This window comes from Scyliorhinus canicula, chromosome 8 (genome assembly GCF_902713615.1).
Source record: "Scyliorhinus canicula chromosome 8, sScyCan1.1, whole genome shotgun sequence".
In the NCBI taxonomy this organism is placed as follows: Eukaryota; Metazoa; Chordata; class Chondrichthyes; order Carcharhiniformes; family Scyliorhinidae; genus Scyliorhinus; species Scyliorhinus canicula.
In genome coordinates this window covers 88,597,865-88,619,693 of record NC_052153.1, presented here as the reverse complement: position 1 = coordinate 88,619,693, position 21,829 = coordinate 88,597,865, and the positions used below count along the sequence as shown (strand labels likewise).

The 21,829-nt window shown below is 47.2% G+C and overlaps 1 protein-coding gene across 1 annotated transcript in view; it reads left to right on the top strand.

Annotated features, from left to right (window-relative positions):
- Window positions 1–21,829, top strand: part of LOC119970380 (transducin-like enhancer protein 4) — a 315,711-nt gene that overhangs the window by 279,495 nt on the left and 14,387 nt on the right. Inside the window, 5 exon segments of the mRNA XM_038804901.1 lie at window positions 13,834–13,986; window positions 15,047–15,179; window positions 15,492–15,676; window positions 16,925–16,998; window positions 18,457–18,706. Coding sequence (XP_038660829.1) covers window positions 13,834–13,986; window positions 15,047–15,179; window positions 15,492–15,676; window positions 16,925–16,998; window positions 18,457–18,706 — 795 coding nt within the window.

Here is a 21,829-nt window from a genome sequence, read left to right as displayed (position 1 = left end):
GCGACCAGAACTGGACGCAATATTCCAAGTGTGGTCTAACTAGGGTTTTATAAAGCTGCAGCAAAACCTTGCGGCTCTTAAACTCAATCCTCCTGTTAATGAAGCCAACACACTATATGCCTTCTTAACAACCCTATCAGCCTGGGTGGCAACTTTGAGGGATCTATGTACATGGACCCCAAGATCCCTCTGTTCCGCCACACTTTGAAGAATCCTGCCTTTAACCTGTATTCAGCATTCAAATTTGACCTTTTTTCTATATAGTTGTTAAAGGTCTTGGAATCTGTTTTTTAATTTCTCGCTATTTTACTCAAATCTTTTTTTTTCACTTTTTATCAGCTTTGCCCTTTGCTGATTTCTGAAACTCCCCGAAACTTAAGGATCATTACTATTCCACGCAACATTATAAGCCTTTACTTTTAATTTTAAACTATTCTGAACTCCCCTTGTAAGCCACAGATTGTTCTTTCCTACTGCTTTTCTGAGCTTTAATGGGACTTACTTTGATGAACATTTTAACATTTTTCTTTAAATGTTTTCCACTGTTTATTCACCACCATACCCTTGATGTCTATTTACCCAATCAACTTTAGCCACTAAAGTTTAGCCACTATCTGCCTTCTTATGCATATGTAATTGGCAGTGCAAATGTTCTTGTTTAGGATTGGAGGATACCCCTCTAAATTTTAACATGGAATTCAATTTTATGATCATCACCTTTTCTCAGATTACTAGTTAACCCTGTCGCATTACACAATATTGCACCTCAGCAAGACGTGATGGCCATCGACATGGGTACCACCATTACACGTGAGAACACCACCCACCAGGTACGCGGTATATACTTGAATGACTCGGCCAATATTGTCTACCTCATACGCTGCAGGAAAGGATGAGATGTGGTACATTGGCGAGACAATGCAGACGCTGCGACACGGATGAACGGTCATCGGGCGACAATCGCCAGGCAGGAATGTTCCCTTCCAGTCGGGGAACCTTCAGCACTCAAGGATATTCGGCCTCTGATCTTCGGGCAAGCGTTCTCCAAGGCGGCCTTCAGGACGTGCGACACCGCAGAATCGCCGAGCAGAAACTGATAGCCAAGTTGCGCACACACGAGTACGGCCTCAACCGGGACCTTGGATTCATGTCTCTTTACATTCACCCCCCACCATCTGGACTGGACTTGAGAAATCCTACCAACTGTCCTGTCTTGAAACAATTCACACCTCTGTAATCTGTGATTATCCCTCTCTCCAGCCACTCCATCTGGACCTGAAAATACTTAATTACCTGCAAAGACTCGCATTGAAAGTATCATCTTGCATCATTGACTTTGTCTATATATGTGGTTGTGGAACCGACCTCTACACTCACCTGATGAAGGAGCTGCACTCCGAAAGCTAGTGATTTGAAACACACTTGTTTGACTTCAACCTGGTGTTATAAGACTTCTTACTGCACACTGGTCCAATGCCATCATCTCCACATCACAATATTAGATCTAAGATAGCTTACTCCCTCATTTGTCCTGTTGTGTTATTGCCTGTGTGCCATTGTAATGTAAAGCTGCTCGGCAGAGCAAGGTTTGATGTGGGACTGGAGAATAGCACCACCCATGGTACAATGTGTAGAGTCACATGATAATAGACTCAAGAGAACAGTCTCGATAAAGAACTCTGAAAGTAAGCAGCCTACCTACAGCAAGAGATGCTAGAGAGAGGGCAACTCCACCAAAGGCAACCCCAGAGGGAGGGCAACAAGAAACCTTGGACAGGTGAAGATGAGATTCCAGAGGAAAGGGAATAAGAAAATACAAAAGGAATGTGTAACCATTCAACAACATGAAGAAATGAAGACTGTCTTAAACAGCAGAATGGAAGCACAACAAAAGACACACGAGGTGAATTGAAATACAGGAATGCTCAAAATGAAACACGCAAGCTTTGCAAAGATAAGAAAAACTTGCTGAAAGACTTTCACACTCTACAAGATTTCCTTAGGTCAAGGTTTATTCCTTTGAAAGATTACAAAGAAAATTAAAATGACTTTAACGCCATTCTGAACAAAGTGGCAAACCAGTTGGCAAAAAAGACACAAAAATGTTCCATATTCCAGGAGAGTCAAAAGCTACAAGAAACAGAGGGATGAGCTGAAGAAGCAGTTAAATGAAGAAGAGAAGGCATTGAAAGAAAAAGCCATAGAACTTTTCATGCTGCAAGCGGATCATGCAGCCTTGAGTAGCACAACGACAGAAATAAAACAAGCTAAATTTTCATCAGTGATAGACTTGGCCAACAGTGAACTAAAACAGAGGGCAAGATCAAAGTTCTACTGCAGCCAGTGAAACAAATACCAGAAATAAGATCAAAAGATGTAAATCCAACACTGACGCACAAAGAATTAGAAGAGGGAAAAACACGGGATGTCTCAAACATACTGAGAACCATTGAGCTAAATGAAGCTTGCAAAACAATTTGAAGATGTAACAGCAAACCGATTTCTGGTTGAAATTGTCAGACAAGTGGAAACAAAGGTTCCATTTGTGAAATGTATAGATCCAGCGGGATACATGCCGGATAGCACAGAAAAAGAAAAAATGATTCTACTCCAGGAATGAACAGAGGTGCACATTCCCCTCGAAAGGAACCGGACAAACCCAGTGCCAAAAAAAGCAGATGATTTGTTAATAAAGAGGAAAGCAACTCGAATTGAGATAACCAAGTACTGGAAACAAGTACAACTACCATGCCTCCAATCATATCAGACTAAAATGGTGTCCAGATCAGCACAGAAAATAATCTGCCCAACACCCCCCCCCCCCCCCCCCCCCACCCCACAAACATGGGGACCCTACCCACAAGCATCCAAGGCTCTCTTTCACCCCCACTTCACCCCTATTGTCATGTGTACTAAGAGACAGTGAAAAGTATTGTTCTGCGTAGTCCAGGCAGATTATTCCGTACATGAGAAAAAAAAAACAAAAGACATACACAATGTAAATACATAGACACAGATATCAGGTGAAGCATACAGGAGTGCAGTACTACTCAGTAGAAACGATGTGTGAAGAGATCCGATCAGTCCATAAGAGAGTCATTCAGGAGTTTGGTAACAGCAGGGAAGAAGCTGTTTTTGAATCTGTTAGCGCATGTTTGCAGACTTTTGTATCTCCTGCTCAACGGAAGAAGTTGGAAGAGAGAATAACCCGGGTGGGAGGGGCCTTTAATAATGCTGCCCGCTTTCCCAAGGCAGCGGGAAGTGTAGACAGTCAATGGATGGGAGGCGGGTTTGCATTTTGAACTGGGCTGTGTTCACAACTCTGTAGTGTCTTACGGTCTTGGGCCGAGCAGTTGCCAAACCAGGCTGTGATGCAGCCAGATAGGATGCTTTCTATGGTGCATCTGTAAAAATTGGTAAGGGTCAATGTGGACATGCCGAATTTCCATATGTTTCCTGAGGAAGTGTAGACGCTGTTGTGCTTTCTTCATTGTAGCATCGACATGGGTGGATAAGGACAGATTGTTGGTGATGTACTTACCTTGGAATTTGAAGCTGTCAACCATCTCTACCTGGGCACCATTGTTGCAGACAGGGGTGTGTACAGTACTTTGCTTCCTGAAGTCAATGACCAGCTCTTTAGTTTTGCTGACATTGAGGGAGATTGATGTTGTTGCACCACTCCACTAGGTTCTCTATCTCCCCCTGTACTCTGACTCAAAGTTGTTCCAGATCCAATCCACTACAGTCGTGTCATCCTCAAACATGTCGATGGAGTTGGAGCTAAATTTTGCTGCACGGTCTTGTGAGTATAGGGAGTATAATAGGGGGCAAAGTACGCAGCCTTGTGGGGCCCCAGTATTGAGGAATGCCGTGGAGGAGGCGTTGTTGATTATCTTACTGATTGTGGACTGTGGGTCACAAAGTCAAGGATCGTGCTGCAGAGGGAGAAGCCAAGTTCTAGGTTTTGGAGCTTTGATAGGAGCTTGGCTGGGATTATGGTGTTGAAGGCAGAGCTGTCGTCAATGGACAGGAGTCTGACATAGGAGTCCGACGTAGGAGTCCTTCTCGAGATGCTCCATGGATGAGTGTAGGGCCAGAGAGGTGGCGTCTGCTGTGGATCGGTTGTGGCGGTTTGTGAATTGCAGTGGATCAAGGCATTCTGGGAGTTTGGAGTTGATGTGTCTCATGACCAACCTCTTGAAGCACTTCATAATGATAGATGTCAGGGCCGCCGGACGGTAGTTTTGAAGCGCATTACCTGGTTCTTCTTTGGCACCGGGATGATGGTCGTCTTCTTGAAGTCAGGTGGGAACCTCGGAACCTCGGAACGGAATAGGGAGAGGTTGAAGATGTCCACGAACACATCTGCCAGCTGATCCACGCAGGATCTGAGTGCATGACCAGGGACTCCGTCAGGACCTGTTGCTTTCCAAGGGTTCACTTTCATAGATTCATAGAATTTACAGTGCAGAAGGAGGCCATTCGGCACATCGAGTACTCACTGGCTCTTGGAAAAAGCACCCTACTTAAGCCCACACATCCACCCTATCTCCGTCACCCAGTAACCCCAACAAACCTTTTTGGACACTGAGGGCAATTTATCATGGCCAATCCACCTAACCTGCACATCTTGCGACTGTGGGAAGAAACCGGAGCTCCCGGAGGAAACTCGCGCAGACACAGGGAGAACATGCAGAACTGCACAGACAGTAACCCAAGCCGGGAATCGATCCTGGACCCTGGAGCTGTGAAGCAACAGTGCTAACTACTGTGCTACTGTGGCGCACCTGCTACCGTGTCGCCGCCAAGTAGGCTGATCTGACTTTGGATGTTGTGGCAGTAGGTATGGGTGTGTCTGAGGCTGTTTGGGCAATTGACAACTGTTTGATGGTTTCTTGCTCAAACCAATCATAGAATTGGGAAGGGGTGCGCTGCTGCCGGAGATTCTACTTGGCTTTGCTTTGTGCCCGTTATGTTGTTTAAGCTTTGCCACAACCAACAAGAGTGTGTGACATTAATCTGTGACTCTAACTTAGCCTGGTATTGTCCCTTGGCATCCATGATAACTTTGCAGAGGTCATACCTGGATTTCTTGTATAGCCCAGGGTCGCCTGTCTTGAACGCCTCAGATCTGTTCTTCAGTAGGAAGTGAATCTCCCAATTCAGCCAAGGTTGCTGGTTGGGAACGTATGTACTACCTTCTTTGGCATGCAGTCTTCTACACACTTGCTGAGTAAGTCTATGACGTATTTGTTTAGGTTATTCGCTGAGTTCTTGAATATGGACCAGTCTACTGACTCCAAGCAGTCACATAGGAGCTCTTCGGTTGCCTCGGACCAGCATTGCACAACCTTCTTAACCAGATTCTCCCGCTTAAGTTTCTGCTTGTATGCCGGGAGACAGAGCAAAGTTTAATGGTCCGATTTTCCGAAGTGCGGTCGGGGGATGGATCGGTAGTCGCCTTTGAAGTTTGTGTCGCAGTGGTGGAGAATGTTGGCACCCCTGGTGGGACAGGAGATGTGTTGGTGGAAGTTTGACAGTACACACTTGAGGTTGACCTGGTTTGAAGTCCCCGGCCACAATGACAAGGCCTCCAGGTATTCTGTTTCACTGTTATTTATAGCAGTGTACAATTCGTCAAGTGCCTTCTTCACTTACACCTGGGGTGGGATGTAGACTGCCGTGATAATGGCAGAAGTGAACTCCCATGGAAGATAGTATAGAGGCACTTCACGGTCAGGTATTCCAGGTCCAGGGAGTGGTAGTTCGTCAGGGTCGCCACGTCTGAACACCAAGAGGAGTTGATGAGGAGGCAACCCCTCCACCCTTCGCTTTGCTCGTTGATGCCATGTGGTGCATCTGGTGTATTGAGAAGCCATCAGGTTGTATGGCACAGTCCGGTGAGGCAGGTGTGAGCCATGTCTCTGTGAAACAGAGCACACAGTAGTCCCTCACTTCCCTCTGAGAGGCAAGTCAGCGTTAAGCCTGTCCAACTTGTTTTCAATCGCTTGGGCGTGTGCCAGGAGTATGCTGGGAAGAGGAGACTTGAAAGTGCATTGTTTTAGTATCACCTGCAGACTGCCTCATTTCCCTCGCTTCCTTACTCGGCGGCTGCTTCTGGATGGTCCCGGGATCCAATGGGAGAAGTCTGATCTTGTTGAAAGTAAGTGGTTGCGTCTGGCGGGGTCCGGGGTGCTGGTTTATATTTCGGGGTCACGTCTGGCAGGGTCCCAGGCACTGGTTGCAATTTGGGGGTATCCAGGAGGGAGGCATGTTTGCGATCTGGTTGGGCCCTGGGGTTCTGCGTGCACGGGTTTACATTTCGGCGCATTTGGGTCCTCTCATTGTGTTTCTGCATTTTGGGTTCTTTAAACTGGGTTTGGGTTGCAGGCAGGGTTTTCCTGGGACAGGTTGGGTCTGGTCCCGTGTTCAATTCCAGCATTGGTCGTCTGTTAAGACACTCGAGGAATCAGGCCTTGGAGTAGGTCTGGTTGGGCCTCCATGTGGATTCTTCTTTCCTCCATCTGCCAGTAAGTCGGGGCGCTAGACAAGCCTCTCCGGGTCAGGAATGGCCGTGTCTCTCGTGTTTTGGGAGCCATGTCAGGTGTTCCAGCGACTCGATCGAGCAGTCTGGGGCTGGAGTCGGGTCGGATGCTCCGAGGGTCAGGCCAGGTCCTGCACGAGGTCGGGGACAGACCTCTGGTTCAGGCCCCATCTGCTTCCAGGTCAAGGGCAAGGTCCTGCCGAGTCGGGTCGGGTCATGTGGGCCAGCCCATGGATGTCAAAAGATCTTCACTCCTGCAAGGGAACATAAAAGAGAAAAATTAGAGATAATGTTAGAATTAAGTTTTGAAAGATTCGTACGGTTATAAGAGATGTAGGAAGAGGATCTGTGGGAGAGAGCTCACAGATAGTCACCACGCTCCGGCACCATCTTGCTTTTTGGGGCATTCGGGCTCTAACTACCCCCTCCTAATACAAGCAACAGTCTCAGCATCAGAACTCACTCACCCCTCCCTGCTCTCCCCACCACAAATATCAGCATCAGAGGCTCCCATCCCAGTAAACCCTGGCCCAAATGGGCTACCCAGATGGTCCACCCCTGGCACTGCCTGCAGCACCTGGCAGTGCCAACCTGTGTCAGGGGTCAGTCTAAGAGAGCACTGCTCGGGTATGGCCCTCTCCCCCCGGGGGCTATATTTACCTCTGCGCCCCCGGGGAGATCCTGACTGATTCTCATTTTTCAGAACCTGTTGTGAACTTCACCGACGTGATGTATGAATATTCAGTGACAGTGGGGATCATGTGGCGGGGGGCTCAGTAAGTATTTTAAAGTGTATTTAAATTATGTTCTCGCCCTTTCTCGGTGTGAACCCCATTACATCACTGGCAAGGAGCAATGGGAAACCACGATCTCACTGGTGAGAATCGGATTTTGTGATTCACACAGGATTTTCCGCCTGCATCACCATTCTTGCTGACGGCTAACACGGGCTGAAAATCCCCCTCCATCAAGTTAGAGGACTTGAAAGGGGGAGCAGGGATAGCAAGTAAAAATTGCATTGTAATCCTCCGTTGGAAGGGATGAAAGTTTTCTTCATAGAACAGTACAGCACAGAACAGGCCCTTCGGCCCTCGATGTTGTGCCGAGCAATGATCACCCTAACGCATCCACCCTATACCAGTAACCCCCCCCCCATTAACCTTATTTTTTAGGACACTAAGGGCAATTTAGCATGGCCAATCCACCTAACCCGCACATCTTTGGACTGTGGGAGGAAACCGGAGCACCCGGAGGAAACCCACGCACACACGGGGAGGACGTGCAGACTCCGCACAGACAGTGACCCAGCCGGGAATCGAACCTGGGACCCTGGAGCTGTGAAGCATTTATGCTAACCACCATGCTACCGTGCTGCCCTTCGGAGATGAGACTCTGAACCGTACAAATCTACATAACATTATGATGGTGCTCAGCACAGCAAGGGTTAACATGGACTGGTGAATAGCACTGCCCACAGTAAGATGTATAGGGTAACGTGGTTATACACTCTGAGAATACAGTCTAGAAACAGTACTCTCTAAGTAAGTAGCCTACCTGCAGGGAGAAAGCACCATGCATGATCATGTAATATCCTGGAATTCTTTAACCAACACATTGACAAATAAAGGCCTGAGACTTAAAGTGGTCCCTGTAAGGGGACCCTGGTTGGGAGCCACTTTGCTAGTGATAGGGAGAGGGGAGGCTAGCAAACTGGAGTGGAATGGGGAAAGAGACTGCATCCGATTGAGCCAGGTAGGGAGGAGTACAATAGGTCTAGCTGTAGATTTAGGTTTGTGTGGTGGGATAATAGAGGGACGTGTGGCGCCAGGCATTCTGTGGGTTTGGAGGGGGGAGAGGGAATAATGTGCGGAGAGGGGTGAACTAACAGTGACCAGAGGCTTTTCTTTGTCACATCAAGGGGGCAGGGCTGGTGGTCATCATAAATGACCCAGGACTTTGGGCAGGAATTTTGCACTTTGGTGCAAATGGCTGATTTTATTTCCCTCAAGGGAGGGGTGAGAGACCCCCAATGAGGTTGATCACCTGGAACGTGCGGGGCTTGAGGGGGAGGGGTGGCTGTGAAGAGGACAAGGGTTCTTTTCCATTTATAAAGGACTGGGGCCGATGTGATCTTCTGACAAGAGACTCTCCTGTAGTTGCGGGACCAGATTATGTTGAGGAAAGCCTGGGTGAGTTAGGGTTTTCACTCAGGGTTTGGAAGCACGGCGCCTGGGTGGCGTTTCTGGTTAGCGGAAGAGTTTGCTTTCAGGTGGTTGCAGTGGTGGCTGATCTGGGGGGGTCGGTATGTGATAGTCACCAGTACACTAGAGGGAAAGACTGTGGTATTTGTGAACGTATACAGCCTGAATTGGGACGATGCAAGGTTCATGAGGTGGTTGTTGGCTGTCATTCCAGAACTGGATACACGCTAGCTGATTTTGGGCAAGGGGATTTCAGTTGCGTTCTGTCCAAAGTTGGATCGCTCCAGGCCAGATCGCTGGTCCCTTCGGGAATGGTGAAGTGCTAAGGTTACTTATGAAGGAGACAGGAGGGGCAGATCGGTGGCTGCTTATGCACTCAGGGTTAAGGAGTTTTAGATTTTTTCGCCAGGGCATAAGGTGTATTCGGATATCGATTCTATCGTTATGAGTAGGACCTTGTTACCTGGGGTAAGGAATGTGGAGTACTCAGCAGTGGTTATTTCCGACCATGAACCATGTCTAGTGGATTTAAGGTTGGAGGGGACGGGCACAACGCGCAGTTGGAGTCTGAATGTGGGACTGTTATCAGATCTGGTGTTCTATGTGAAGATTTCAGGGGCCATAAAGAATGATGTTGAATTAAATGAAAACGGGATGGTCTCTCGACTACAGTGTGGGAGGCATTAAAGGCAGTGATTGGAGGGGAGATCATCTTGTGGAAGTCATATTTGGATAGGGAGAACAGGTGGGAACATCAGGAGGTAATGGATGAAATTCTTGGTGTGGATAGGGAGTATGCAAGTGACCCAACACCGGAGATCTTGGTGCTCAGCAAGAAGGTGCAAATGCAATTTGACCTACTGCCCACGAGTCGGGCGATGTATCAGCTGCGGTTCTTAAAGGGGTGGTGTATGAGGGGAAGACTAGCCACCTATTCGCTCATCAGTGAAGGTGGCAAGAGGCTGCCAGGGAGATTGTGCAGGTGTGGGAGCCAGAGGGGTGGGTTGGTCTCCACCTCAGAGAAAGTTAATGAGATGTTTAGTTCTTACTATGATGAGCTATACAGGTTGAAACCGCCAGAGGATGAGTGGGGGGAGGTTGATTTCTTGGAGGGCTTGGAGTTTCCTCAGATGGGGGTGATTTGTGGGTGGCATTGGAGGCACCGATGAGGTTGGAGAAGGTCTGTAGGGCTTTGGATAAGATGCAAACATGGAAGGTGCAAGGCCTGATTGGTTCCCGTTAGAACTTTACAAGACGTTTGCGGACCAACTATCCCCATTGGTGCTGGGGCTGTTTAATGACTCATTGGCGCGGGGGGTCCTTCCCAGTCAGTGAAGCAGGTGTCCATGTCCCTCCTGAAGAGGGACAATTACCCCACAAAGTGTGGATCTCAATCTCTCTACTTAATGTGGATGTGAAACCTTTGGCTAAAATCCTACCGTTGAGGCTAGAGCCCTGGCTCCCGGAGGTAGTGGGTAAGATTAGACAGGGTTTGTAAAGGGCAGAACACTGTTGTTCAACATGAGGTGGTTATTTAATGCAGTTCTTAAACCGGCGGTGGGGCTGGAACCAGAGATTATCGTGTCTCTCGACGCCGAAAAGCGAATGGAGCTATTTGTTTGCAGTTCTGGAGAATTTTGGGATTGGGCCTGGGTTTGCATCGTGGGTTCTGCTGTTATATGAAATGCCAGCTGCTAGTGTTCAAACGAACACCGTGAATTCGGGGTTGTTCAGGCTGAAGAGGGGGACGGGGCTGGGATGTCTTATGTCTCCTCTATTGTTGGTGTTGGCGATCGAATCATTGGCAATTGCTTTGAGGGCTGTGGATGAATGGAAAGGAATTGTGAGGGGTGAAGTAGAGCATAAAGTGTCCCTTTAGGAGTCAAACCTTTGCTGTACATAAGGAATCCAGGGGCAGTTATAGGGGAGATATTGAAGAGGTTCAGTTCCTTTTCAGGATATAAGCTGAATGTTGGGAAGAGCGAATATTTTGTGGTTGAACTCAGAGGGGGTGTGCTGGGTTGGGGGTTTGTCATTCCGTCTGACGGGGATCAGTTTTCACTATTTGGGCTTCAGGTGGCCAGGACTGGCATGACTTTGCAAATTGAATTTTACAACCTTGGCGAGCAGCGTTAGGGCAGACTTGCAGAGGTGGGACAGTCTACCACTGTCGTGGCGGGCAAAATTCAATCTAGTAAGATAAATATTTTGCCACAGTATGTGTTCTTGTTTCAATGCCGCCTTAGTTTTTTTTAGGTCTTCTTTGCAGATGCTCTGTTTAATTTTAGGGGGGTTGAGGGGGGAAAGTTACTGTTCTTCCCCCTCGAGATCCAGCAGAGGGCAGTAGAACGGAGCTGCTGATTGGCTGTTGCGGGGAAAATTTGCATCGGTGCATTGCGGTCACCGTATCTTGAAGGTGGTTTGTGGAGGAGTTGTTGTCAAGTGAGGACAGAGTGACTGCTGGGTAAGTAGTAAAGATTTAAATTGTTTGCGCAGACCCATAACAGCTGATTGCTGTTCTTGTGTGGGGCACAGTGGTTGCTGGTTAAGTGTTTTATTTTTACCTGTATTTAAGTTGGGCAGTTCCTAAACCCTAGACACTACACTTGTAGTGTCCCCCACCCTTCCACTTCCTTTAACCTAATGGGTAGAGTGAATAACAGGCAAGCTCTTTCTTTTTCTTTTTAGGGCAGCACGGTAGCATAGTGGTTAGCACAATTTATTCACAGCCCCAGGGTCCCAGGTTCGATCCCCGGCTTGGATCACTGTCTGTGCGGAGTCTGCACGTTCTCCCCGTGTGTGCGTGGGTTTCATCTGGGTGCTCTGGTTTCCTCCCACAGTCCAAAGATGTGCAGGTTAGGTGGATTGGCCATGATAAATTGCCCTTCGTGTCCAAAATTGCCTTTAGTGTTGGGTGGGGTTACTGGGTTATGGGGATAGTGTGGTGTTGGGTAGGGTGCTCTTTTGAAGAGCCGGTGCAGGCTTCATGGGCCGAATGGCCTCCTTCTGCACTGTAAATTCTATGAGACGGATCATGGGGCAAGAGCAGGTTTTGGTCGATGAGGTGAAGACCAGGTGGGAGGACCCATTTTGGAGGAGGAGATGTGGAGTGAGTCCCTCCATTGGGTGAATGCTACATCATCCTGCATGTGGTTGAACTTGATACAGCTAAAGGTGGTATTTAGGGTGCAACGCACCGGGGCCAGAATGAGTCAGAGTTTTGAGAGATTTGGGGTTAAGTGTGAACAGTGCACGAGATGGCCTGTTTATCATACGCACGTGTTCTGGTCCTGTCCCAAGCTGGTGGGCTTTTTGGGGGTCTTTTATCAACACCATATCAGCAATCCTGAATGTTGACCTCGAGCCCTGTCCGTTGGTTGCCGTATTTGGGGTGTCGGACCAATCGGAGTTGAGGACAGGAGTATTCACATCGCTGTTGGCCAGCCAATTTATATTGCTGGGCTGAAGGTAGGCGACGCCATCCAGTGTAACAGCATGGCTGGGTGATTTGCTGGAATTCTTGTGCCCTGAGAAGGTCATTTTCATGGTGAAGGGGTCGATTGCTAGATGGTGGCTGTTTATCTTGAACGTTAAAGATCTGGGGCAGAATTCTCCGACCCCCCCCCCCCCCCCCCCCGCAGGGCGCAGGGTCGGGGAATCGCCCGGAGCCGGCGTAAATCCCGCCCCCGCCGTGGCTGGAATTCTCCGCCACCCGGGAATCGGCAGGAGCGGGAATCTCACCCCACCGATCGGCGTTCCCCCCCGCGGCGATCGCGTGCCCCCCGCGGTGATTCTCCGGGTCGTGATGGGCCGAAGTCCCGCTGCTGACAGGCCAATCCCGCCGACGTGGTTTAAACCACCTCTGGTGCCGGCGGGATTGGCGGCGCGAGCGGGCCCCGGGGTCCTGGGGGGGGAGGGGGGGGCGCGCGGAGCGATCGGATCCCAGAGTGTGCCCCCACGGTGGCCTGGCCCGCGACCAGAGCCCACCGATCGGCGGGCGTGCCAGTGCCGTGGGGGCACTTTGTTTCTTCTGCCGCCGCCACGGCCTCCACCATGGCGGAGGCGGAAGAGACACCCCCCCCTGCCGTGGATGCGGCGGTAGTGACGCACCGGCGCATGCGCAGACTGGCGAAGGCCTTACGGCCAGCCCCGACGCCGGGCGGCATAGCGCCAAAGGCCGTTGGCGCCGGTTTTGCCGCCAGTCGGCGTAGTGGAAACCACTCTGGCGCAGGCCTAGCCCCTAAAGGTGCGGAGAATTCTGCACCTTTGGGGAGGCCCGACGTCGGAGTGGTTGGCGCCACTCCGCTACGTCGGGACCCCCCGCCCCGCCGAGTAGGGGAGAATTCCGGCCCTGGTCACTGTTAGTGGGCGGGGGTAGGTGGGTCAGCAGTGCCAGGGTGCCTATGTGCCAGGCTGGCACTACCAGGTGTCAGACCTAGGGAGGCCTTACTGGTGAGAGGGGTTCCCGGGAGGCTCACAAAGGTTGGTGGGGTGAGTGAGGAGATCAAAAGAGCCAGGAGATGTTGGGGTGGGGAGGGGGGGGATGGAGATCAGGACAGCCTTTGAAAATGGAGTCCCGATAATCACTCTTAAATGCGGCCTCGGCAGAATCTCTCTGAGGCCAAAACAAACAGCAAAGTGCAGGTGGATAGATGGATGTTTCTTGGCACTGCAGCCACTGAGAAATACCCTGCTAAACCTTCTGCTTAACCTGAGTCTGCTAAATCACACCGATAATAATTGAAGGAAAATCAAACCAAATTTATGTGGTCTTTCCAGTATTGCCCATATTCAATTATGATTGATACAGGGATTTTTGTGGTGACAGATATGTATTATTTTCTTCTGATATTGGCTTCCTGTGCAGGCAATTAAGGCCAGTTCAGTATTCGATCACAATATTAATATTTGATTTTCATGCAAAGAGCTTAACCATTTTATGTTTATTGAGAAATAAAAGAATGCATTTAGTAGAATGTATTATGGCCAGGTTATATCATAACTTATTGTTTGCAAGTATAACTTTTGTTTCTTCCTCCTGTTTTTGAATGCGGTTCATTTGAAAATGTTGTGTTCCTTTTTCAGGATCCCACCTCACCACGAGGTAGTCCACCCCATTCACCAAGGGAAAATGGCTTGGATAAATCTCGCCTCTTAAAAAAGGATGCACCTATAAGCCCAGCTTCCATTGCTTCCTCCAGTAGTACCCCATCTTCAAAATCCAAAGAAATGGGTCATGTAAGTATTGTGCATACATTTCTATGTGAACTCTTCAATTAGAAATCATTAATATTAACAGAAGTTCATTCTAATTTAGTAAAATCGTTATCTTTCGCTTCACTCCATTCGTGCTCTAATGTTTGTCTTAAGGTGCTCCCTGCTTCTACTGTTTGACATGAAACCAAGTGGTGAATCTTGGTGATCATAAATTTTCTGCAGAAGAGGGGTTAGTGAATTTCAATCGCAAATCAAATAGCTAATCTCTGGCGGCTACAAACTGCAAATCTAAACCAGAAAAAAATTTGGATTCTTAGGTCACTCAGTAATCAAACGAAAAAGCTACGTTTTGGATGTAAAATTTCCATCAGAAAATCTCAAACAATTTGAAAGCCAGCAGCTGAACGTGAAGATCCAGATGGGGGCAGGAGTCGAATTATATGCCTGCAGCCAATTTGTTGGTTTCCCGGCTCCATCCCACCCTGGACCATTTACCCGGAGGTGGACTGGGAGGGGCAGGGCTATCAGCCTGCAAACTGCGAGTAACCAATTAAAGAGTGAGATGCCATTTTTTTATTCCATTTGGGGATGCCTTCTCCCTCAGTTAGCTGCCATAGCATCCTGCTACTGATTCCAAGCTGTATTCTCCTATTGGCCCTCCAGCTTCAGAGCCCAGCTGTTCTCCATAATTGATCATTTCAGGGAAAATCATAGATGAGTGACCGTCCCTCACACAGTGCAGGCTTCAGACCCCCATTTCAACCTGATCACAGGCTCCTGAAACCCACAGGCAAAATCTTACCCCAGGTTGCTGCTACATCTTATCTATTTATAGCATGGTGTGCAAAACCCATAATTCTCCGACAGAAAAGCACATGAACTCAGCTTTTTTTAAAAAATACATACATTTTTGGTACACATAATTTGACATTTTTCTCAATTGCAACTGTTGGTTATGTTACTAAAATTTAAGATTGGTTGTTGGCCAACGTAATCACAATGCTAATATACAACAAATGAATCTTTGCATTACAACTTTCGAGGTGCAATATTGACAAAGCAGTTTTCTGTTTGTTTACAGAATGAGAAATCAACTACTCCAGTGTCAAAGTCAAATACTCCAACTCCACGATCAGATGCTCCAACTCCAGGAAGTAATTCCACCCCAGGGTTGAGGCCGGTCCCTGGTAAACCACCAGGAATTGATCCATTAGGTAGGTAAATGGTTCTCTATAAACAGTTGTCTTTGTATAGATTTCTAATCATCTTGCCTTTGGCATAAATTGCTGTTTTAATGCTGTAGAATCAATTTTACATTTCACATGTTTACAGTTGCAAAAATCATATGACAATTTTTACATGGAAAAGCCCTTACAGGAAACAAACCACAAACATAACATTGTATGCACCTTGATCTACCCCCCCCCCCTTGACCTCACAGATTGAACAATAGCCAAGATGAACGGAAAGCATTTGCAGGTATTTGAAGCTTCCAATCACTGATAGCAGACTTTGGTCATTTACAGGATTGAGGACTCCAATGGCAGTGCCATGCCCTTATCCTGCTCCTTTTGGAATAGTGCCTCATGCTGGCATGAATGGAGACTTAACGAGCCCAGGGGCATATGCAGGTTTACATAATATCTCCCCCCAGATGAGTGCAGCAGCCGCTGCTGCAGCAGCAGCAGCTGCTTACGGCCGATCTCCAGTGGTGAGTGAATTGAGCAGGCTTTTAACCTTGAATTGATGAAGCTATATTTTTGTCAATAAGAAGCCTGCTTATTTGAATGAATTTAAGCCAGGAAAACGGATCAACAGATACTACTGTTGTAATTAAGAAATGTCAGTAATACATAGCAATTGAAACATTTTGAATGAATACTTAAAGCTGGATTTAATTCAGCCCATTGCGGCAGGGACCATAGCTACCAGACCACTTCATCACGGGTGAGGCGCCACTGTGGCAAAACCTCCCCCGAATAGGCAGAAGGGGCTGACGCTGGATTTCTCTCACTGTTGGCATGGTATTAAATAGGCTCATTAATGAGCCAAATTGAAACTCATTATCCCCAAGCCACCACAATTTAGTGGTTGCTGAGGGATTAAATGGGAGCTTCATGGCTTTCCCATGCCTCCCAAAGGTTGTCCAACAAACCCTGTTGGGTTTGCCAGTGGTCTAGCAGGAGGAATCCCTCATTATCAGGCCAAAGGACTGGCATCGGGAAGGGGCTGGGGCACTGAAAGCTATTCTCCTATTCTTGCGTCCAACCCCCTCCCTGCCCTCCCCTTTCCCATGAACCCTGCAGCACCATCTCCATTCACCCTCATTCAACTTTGGCCTGAGATTGCTGACAGCTGCCACCACTCCCATCAGCAGTGATAGCAATGATGAGCTGCTGTCTCTGATTGGCCGACGGCACTTCTACCACTAGAGTCCTGAATTTCATAGAGCGCCTGATGTTGGCAATTTACATATCCATATACCCAATTGGACTTTGTCATGGTTCTCCAACCAGTGGGCGATTAAATCCAGCCCATAGAACTACTTTGTTAAACAAAATAAAGCTGGGGCAGCACGGTGGAAGTGGTTAGCACTGCTGCCTCACCGCATCAGAGATCCTTGTTCAGTCCCAGCCTTGGGACACTGTCTGTGCGGAGTCTGCACTTTCTCCCCATGTCTGCGTGGGTTTCCTATGGGTGCTCTGGTTTCCTCCCATAGTCCAAAGATGTGCAGGTTATGTGGATTGGCCATGATAAATTGCCCCTTAGTGTCCAAAAGGTTAGGTGGAGTTACGAGTACAGGGTGGGGGCTTGACTTATGTAGAGTGCTCTTTGAGTGGGTTGGTGCAGACTCGATGGTCTGAATGGCCTTCTTATACACTGTGGGAATTCTATGACTCTATACTGTTTTTGTTAAAATGTGACAAATATGTTGTGATTTAATTTTGGTAATTTTTAGGTTGGGTTTGATCCCCATCACATACGCGTACCTGGGATTCCACCAAATCTAAGTGGCATTCCTGGTGGAAAACCGTAAGTCCATAATGATCATTCTGCTTGGCAACAATGAAGCATGAGAAAAATAATATAATATTTTGGTTAAAAAGATGTAAATGAAGAGCATAAAGCTACATAAGAATGAATTTTGTGATTTTCCCTGAGAGTTCTGCATGTCACATGTGATATTGATCTGTTAAATGATGTATGTTATCAAATTCAAATGAGAAAAAGCAAAACTGCTGTCCAGGCAGTGTTCAGGCAAAACCGTCACTTGCTTATGATCTTCCAAACTTGAAGGTACTGAAGGTGTTGCCAGCATGGTACCAAAGTCAAAAAATTCTTTGCTTCGAATCATCTTTACTTAGAATTCTATGAAATGGTATCCATGCTACTTGAAGTTATCATTCTGATTGTTCTAAATACTACTGATATTTTTATATGTTGTGCACACTGGGTTGGAAATGTGTTTGTGCAGTTAGTAGATTGCTAAGGGTATGTGGGCCATTTAAATATCTGGCTGGCCGACGTGATCCAAACTGCCCTTCATCAATCCTTCCATCACATTAAAAGCACATGTCAGTTGTATAACAGGTGAAGAAACCCAGACTTTGGGGATACAGCTGCTGGAAAGTACTGACAGAAAGTTGGGCATGAGAACATGCACTACCATGTCTAGGACTCAATACCACAAATTTAATACTGATGAAATTTTGCATCTCCCAGTTGTGGATGCTGTTCAGTAGAGAATGCAACAGTCAGGTGGGTGGTAGCACTGTACGCGTATGCCTTGTGATGAGTTGTACAAGTCTTCGTGTTGCTCATGAGATGCTCTCGGTACCTGGGGCCCATCTACCGATGGTCCAAACTTGCATTTGTCAAATGGGCCACCAGCAATTGACCTCCTTGCGGGACAGATGAGAAAGGTATCAGAAGAGGTAGTTCCAAAATGAATCTTTAATATCTGTACAAAACCAGTACTCCAGGGCGCTATTAATGTTGCACTCAGCCTGGTTCGCCAATGAATAGGTTACGCCAAACCGATCACTGTGGGGCCAATATTTTTCATGCACAGCACCAGATGACTTTGCAAGACATCAGTGGGGTAGAATGGTCCCTGGCAACAATTAACAGGAAGTAGATTTGGCTTTGTTGATCTGCACCTTATTCATGAGACTTCAGCAAGTTGTGTTTTTATAGGGAAGAGGATGCATTCTGTTCGCCAAATAGAAACCCTAAATATGAATGTAACTTTGTCGCGAACTTGACTTTTTAAACTCGTTGACTAATAAAAACAGAACTAAATAAATCTAAAAAATTTCGATTCTAACTTTAATATTTTGAACAAATGTTATAATTTAAATTCAGACCATGCTAATGTGTTACACTATATTAACTTTATTGTAACATTTTTGCAATAAAGCAGAGCAGCAGAAATAATGTCCTGACTGATGTAGTAATTTCCTAATCAGCTCTTTCTTTCTTTGTTAATAGTGCTTATTCATTTCATGTAAGTGCTGATGGACAGATGCAACCTGTGCCTTTTCCTCCTGATGCTCTGATTGGACCTGGAATTCCAAGACATGCTCGACAAATGAACTCTCTGAGCCATGGTGAGGTTGTGTGTGCAGTGACCATCAGCAATCCTACAAGACATGTGTACACTGGTGGGAAGGGATGTGTGAAGGTCTGGGATATTAGTCACCCTGGGAACAAAAGCCCAGTCTCTCAACTGGACTGCCTGGTAAGAGGATTGGCAATAAAATAAGATATCTGGGTGGACAAGGCATTTTGGAATGTGCGTCTCTCTTATGTAGAAATATGTATGTCATTCAGGAGTGGAAAGTTTCTTTCATTGCATGGTGCATGTTGAACTGGGGTATAAAATCCTTAAACATTGTATGTAGTAATAGCATGCAAGTACCATTCAAACTTCTTGTTGTACTGAATTGATTTTGTTTCTATTGTGAAAGATCACCAGGGAAACTGGGGTGGAAAAAAATCCCAATACAGGAATAGAGATTTATATATACTTCCATGTAAAAGTCAACAATAGTGAAAAATAATATTTTTGTTTACATTGATTTGCAAAATTTGAATTAGGTGTGGTCATCACCAGTCATGACAAAATATTTCCTGACAATTACCACAGAATTTTCCAATTGCTCTCTGTGGTATGACTGCAACGTTAATGCCACAATTTACATAGTCCCCTAAACAATAAAAATGCTTGTATTTGGTTATCAATTATTTGCTGCAGACATAAAAAGACCCAAAATGGAATAACCCTCCATCCTCAGACTAACAACTCTTTTTATGTGGATGATCTCCATAATGCACCCAAAGTATTCTGATTCCATGTTGCAAAAATTTCACCAGGCTGCCTTATTGGCCAAGTACTCTCCTGCCAGAAATAGATCTTGCCTCTGTCAGACAGCTGCTACCAATTAAACTAAAATGGGACATTTTTCATCTCTGAGTCCTTTATTATTTAAAATTAAGTTCTCCGAGTAAAGTTAAGTCAATTTGGCAACAGGGATTTTTTTTCTCTAGTACCACCCTTGGTCCAGTCGGCACACCATTGAATCTGAGTTATAAGATTTGTGGGTTCAAGTCCTGCTCCAGAGACCTGAGCACTTAATTCAGTTTGACGTTTCAGTGCAGTACTGTGGGAGTTCTACAGTATCGGAAATGTTTTGGGTGAGACGTTAAACCAAGGTTTCCCACATACGCCCCTTCAGATGGATGGGGGAAAAATAAATCACAGGCGATATTTTCAGGACAAGTACGAAAGTTATCCTGGTGTTCTGCACAACATTTGTACCTCAGCTAACAACAGAACAAATTTGATTTAACTGTTCATTTATTTTATTGATGTTTTTAGACCTTGTTGTGATCAATTTGGCTCTTATGTATTTCCATGTTACAACAATTACTATATTTTGAAGTATTTAATTTTCTGTGAAGTGCTTTAGGAGAATGCTACACAAAAATAAGTTATTTTCTTCTTTTGTCAAATTATCACACCTGACCCAATTATCTCTGCTTCTATTAACGTGGTTAGCTTGCTCAGAGATGGCCTGCCAGTGCCCTCCTGGAGCTGACTACCTGGCTCTCTGGCACTTGCTCAAAGCAGAAGCTAAGCTGATTTGGGTTCAGATCTATGCCCGTCACACTCAGTGGCTCTAAGCATTTCTGCTTCAAAGTTTGGTGTCACAGTATGCCTTTGACAGAAGTTAAAAGCAGGTTGCCGAGAGGGGGGTATGCTTTTATATTCCCCCCTCTTTTAGGATGCTGAGACTGCAAATTCTTGCAGCAATTCTGACAAATTTTCTGTTTTATGATAACCATAGTTTTAATTTCAGTACTTGTTACTGTTCATTTTAGCAACAGTAATCATAGTTATAACATATCAACAGTTAAGGCTATGCTAAGTCAGCCATTTGAAATGTTCTCAATTGTTGGTGTATCATAATATATTTAACAGGTAAACAAAAAATAAGAGCACTCTTTTCCACTCCAAATACTCCGGGCGAGATTCTCCCAAACCGGAGGAAATCGTAAGGCTGGCGTCAAACCCGGGCGGGTTTGACGCCAGCCCCCCCTTCCCGACCGGGAACCGATTCTGGTCCCCGGTCGGGGCTAGCAGCCCGACGCCGTAAACTCCGGCATCGCGGGCTTAACGAATTTCGTTAAGCCCGCTTGCCCGAGTTAGCGCCGGCTGACACGTCATATGACGCCAGCCGCGCATGCGCAGATTGGAAGACTCCAACCCGCGCATGCGCGGATGACGTCATCGCGTATTTGCGCGAAACCCGCGCATGCGCGGGCCGGGATGCCCCTCAGCCACCCCGCGAATGGATACTGCGGGGCGGCGGAACGACAAATAGTGCGCGGGCATCGGGCCCGCTGCCCACGATCGGTGCCCACCGATCGCGGGCCCATGGCACCCTTGGCACGGCCGTGGTACTGCCGTGCCAATCGGTGCCATGGTTATAAAATGCGAGTGTTTACGGCCGTTTTTATGAACGGCCAGACCAGGTGTGTTTGCCGTTCGTAAAAACAGCCGTAAAGGGCTGGGAACTCGGCCCATCTATCAGCTGTGAATCGCTGCCGGCCGTAAAAAAACGGCGTGGGGGGGGGGGGGTGGGGGAGAATAGCGGGAGGGCGTCGGAACAGCGTGGCCGTAAAATTTTACGAGCCACGCTATTCTCCGCACCATCGGGAGTGTGGAGAATCTCGCCCTCCATTTTTGCACAATTCATGTTTTCAAAGATTTGCATGCTCCCGCCAATTGGTTTGAAGGTGGGAATAGCTTGCCCGCCAGCCTCCCTCTCCACCAATGCAGTTTTACCAGTGGTAGCAGTGGCGTCAGCAGCCAATCCAGCATGGGCCAATTGATGCCCATAAGTGGCACCCGCATGAAGACCTCATCATGTTGCCACCAGGAATTAAAACTGATGACTGTAGAGCATACTGTAAGTGTCCATCGCAGCAGGTTTCTCTGTGTGGACTGGTAGATAGGTTATCCCTGCTTAATGAGAGCCAAGATGTTATAACCCCCCCCGCCCCGCCCGCCCGCCCAGCCGCTTGATGGCTTCCATTCCCTCTCCCTCTCAAACCCCAGACCCCCCCCCCCCCCCCCCCCCCCCCCGTCTCCACATCCTTCATTGGGATCTGCCAGCTTGGTTCCCAGTAAGACCCCTTTCAATTATCGAAATCCTGATCCATTACTGCATGTCTCTGTCACAAAGTTTGGAGAGCTGCCAGACTTGATTGGCCGGGAGGTCTCTGAGGTGAGACTTCCTGTCCCTGAGAAATCCTGTCTCCAGTCTTTTAATGGTTAATTGGCACAATGTTCCTTGAA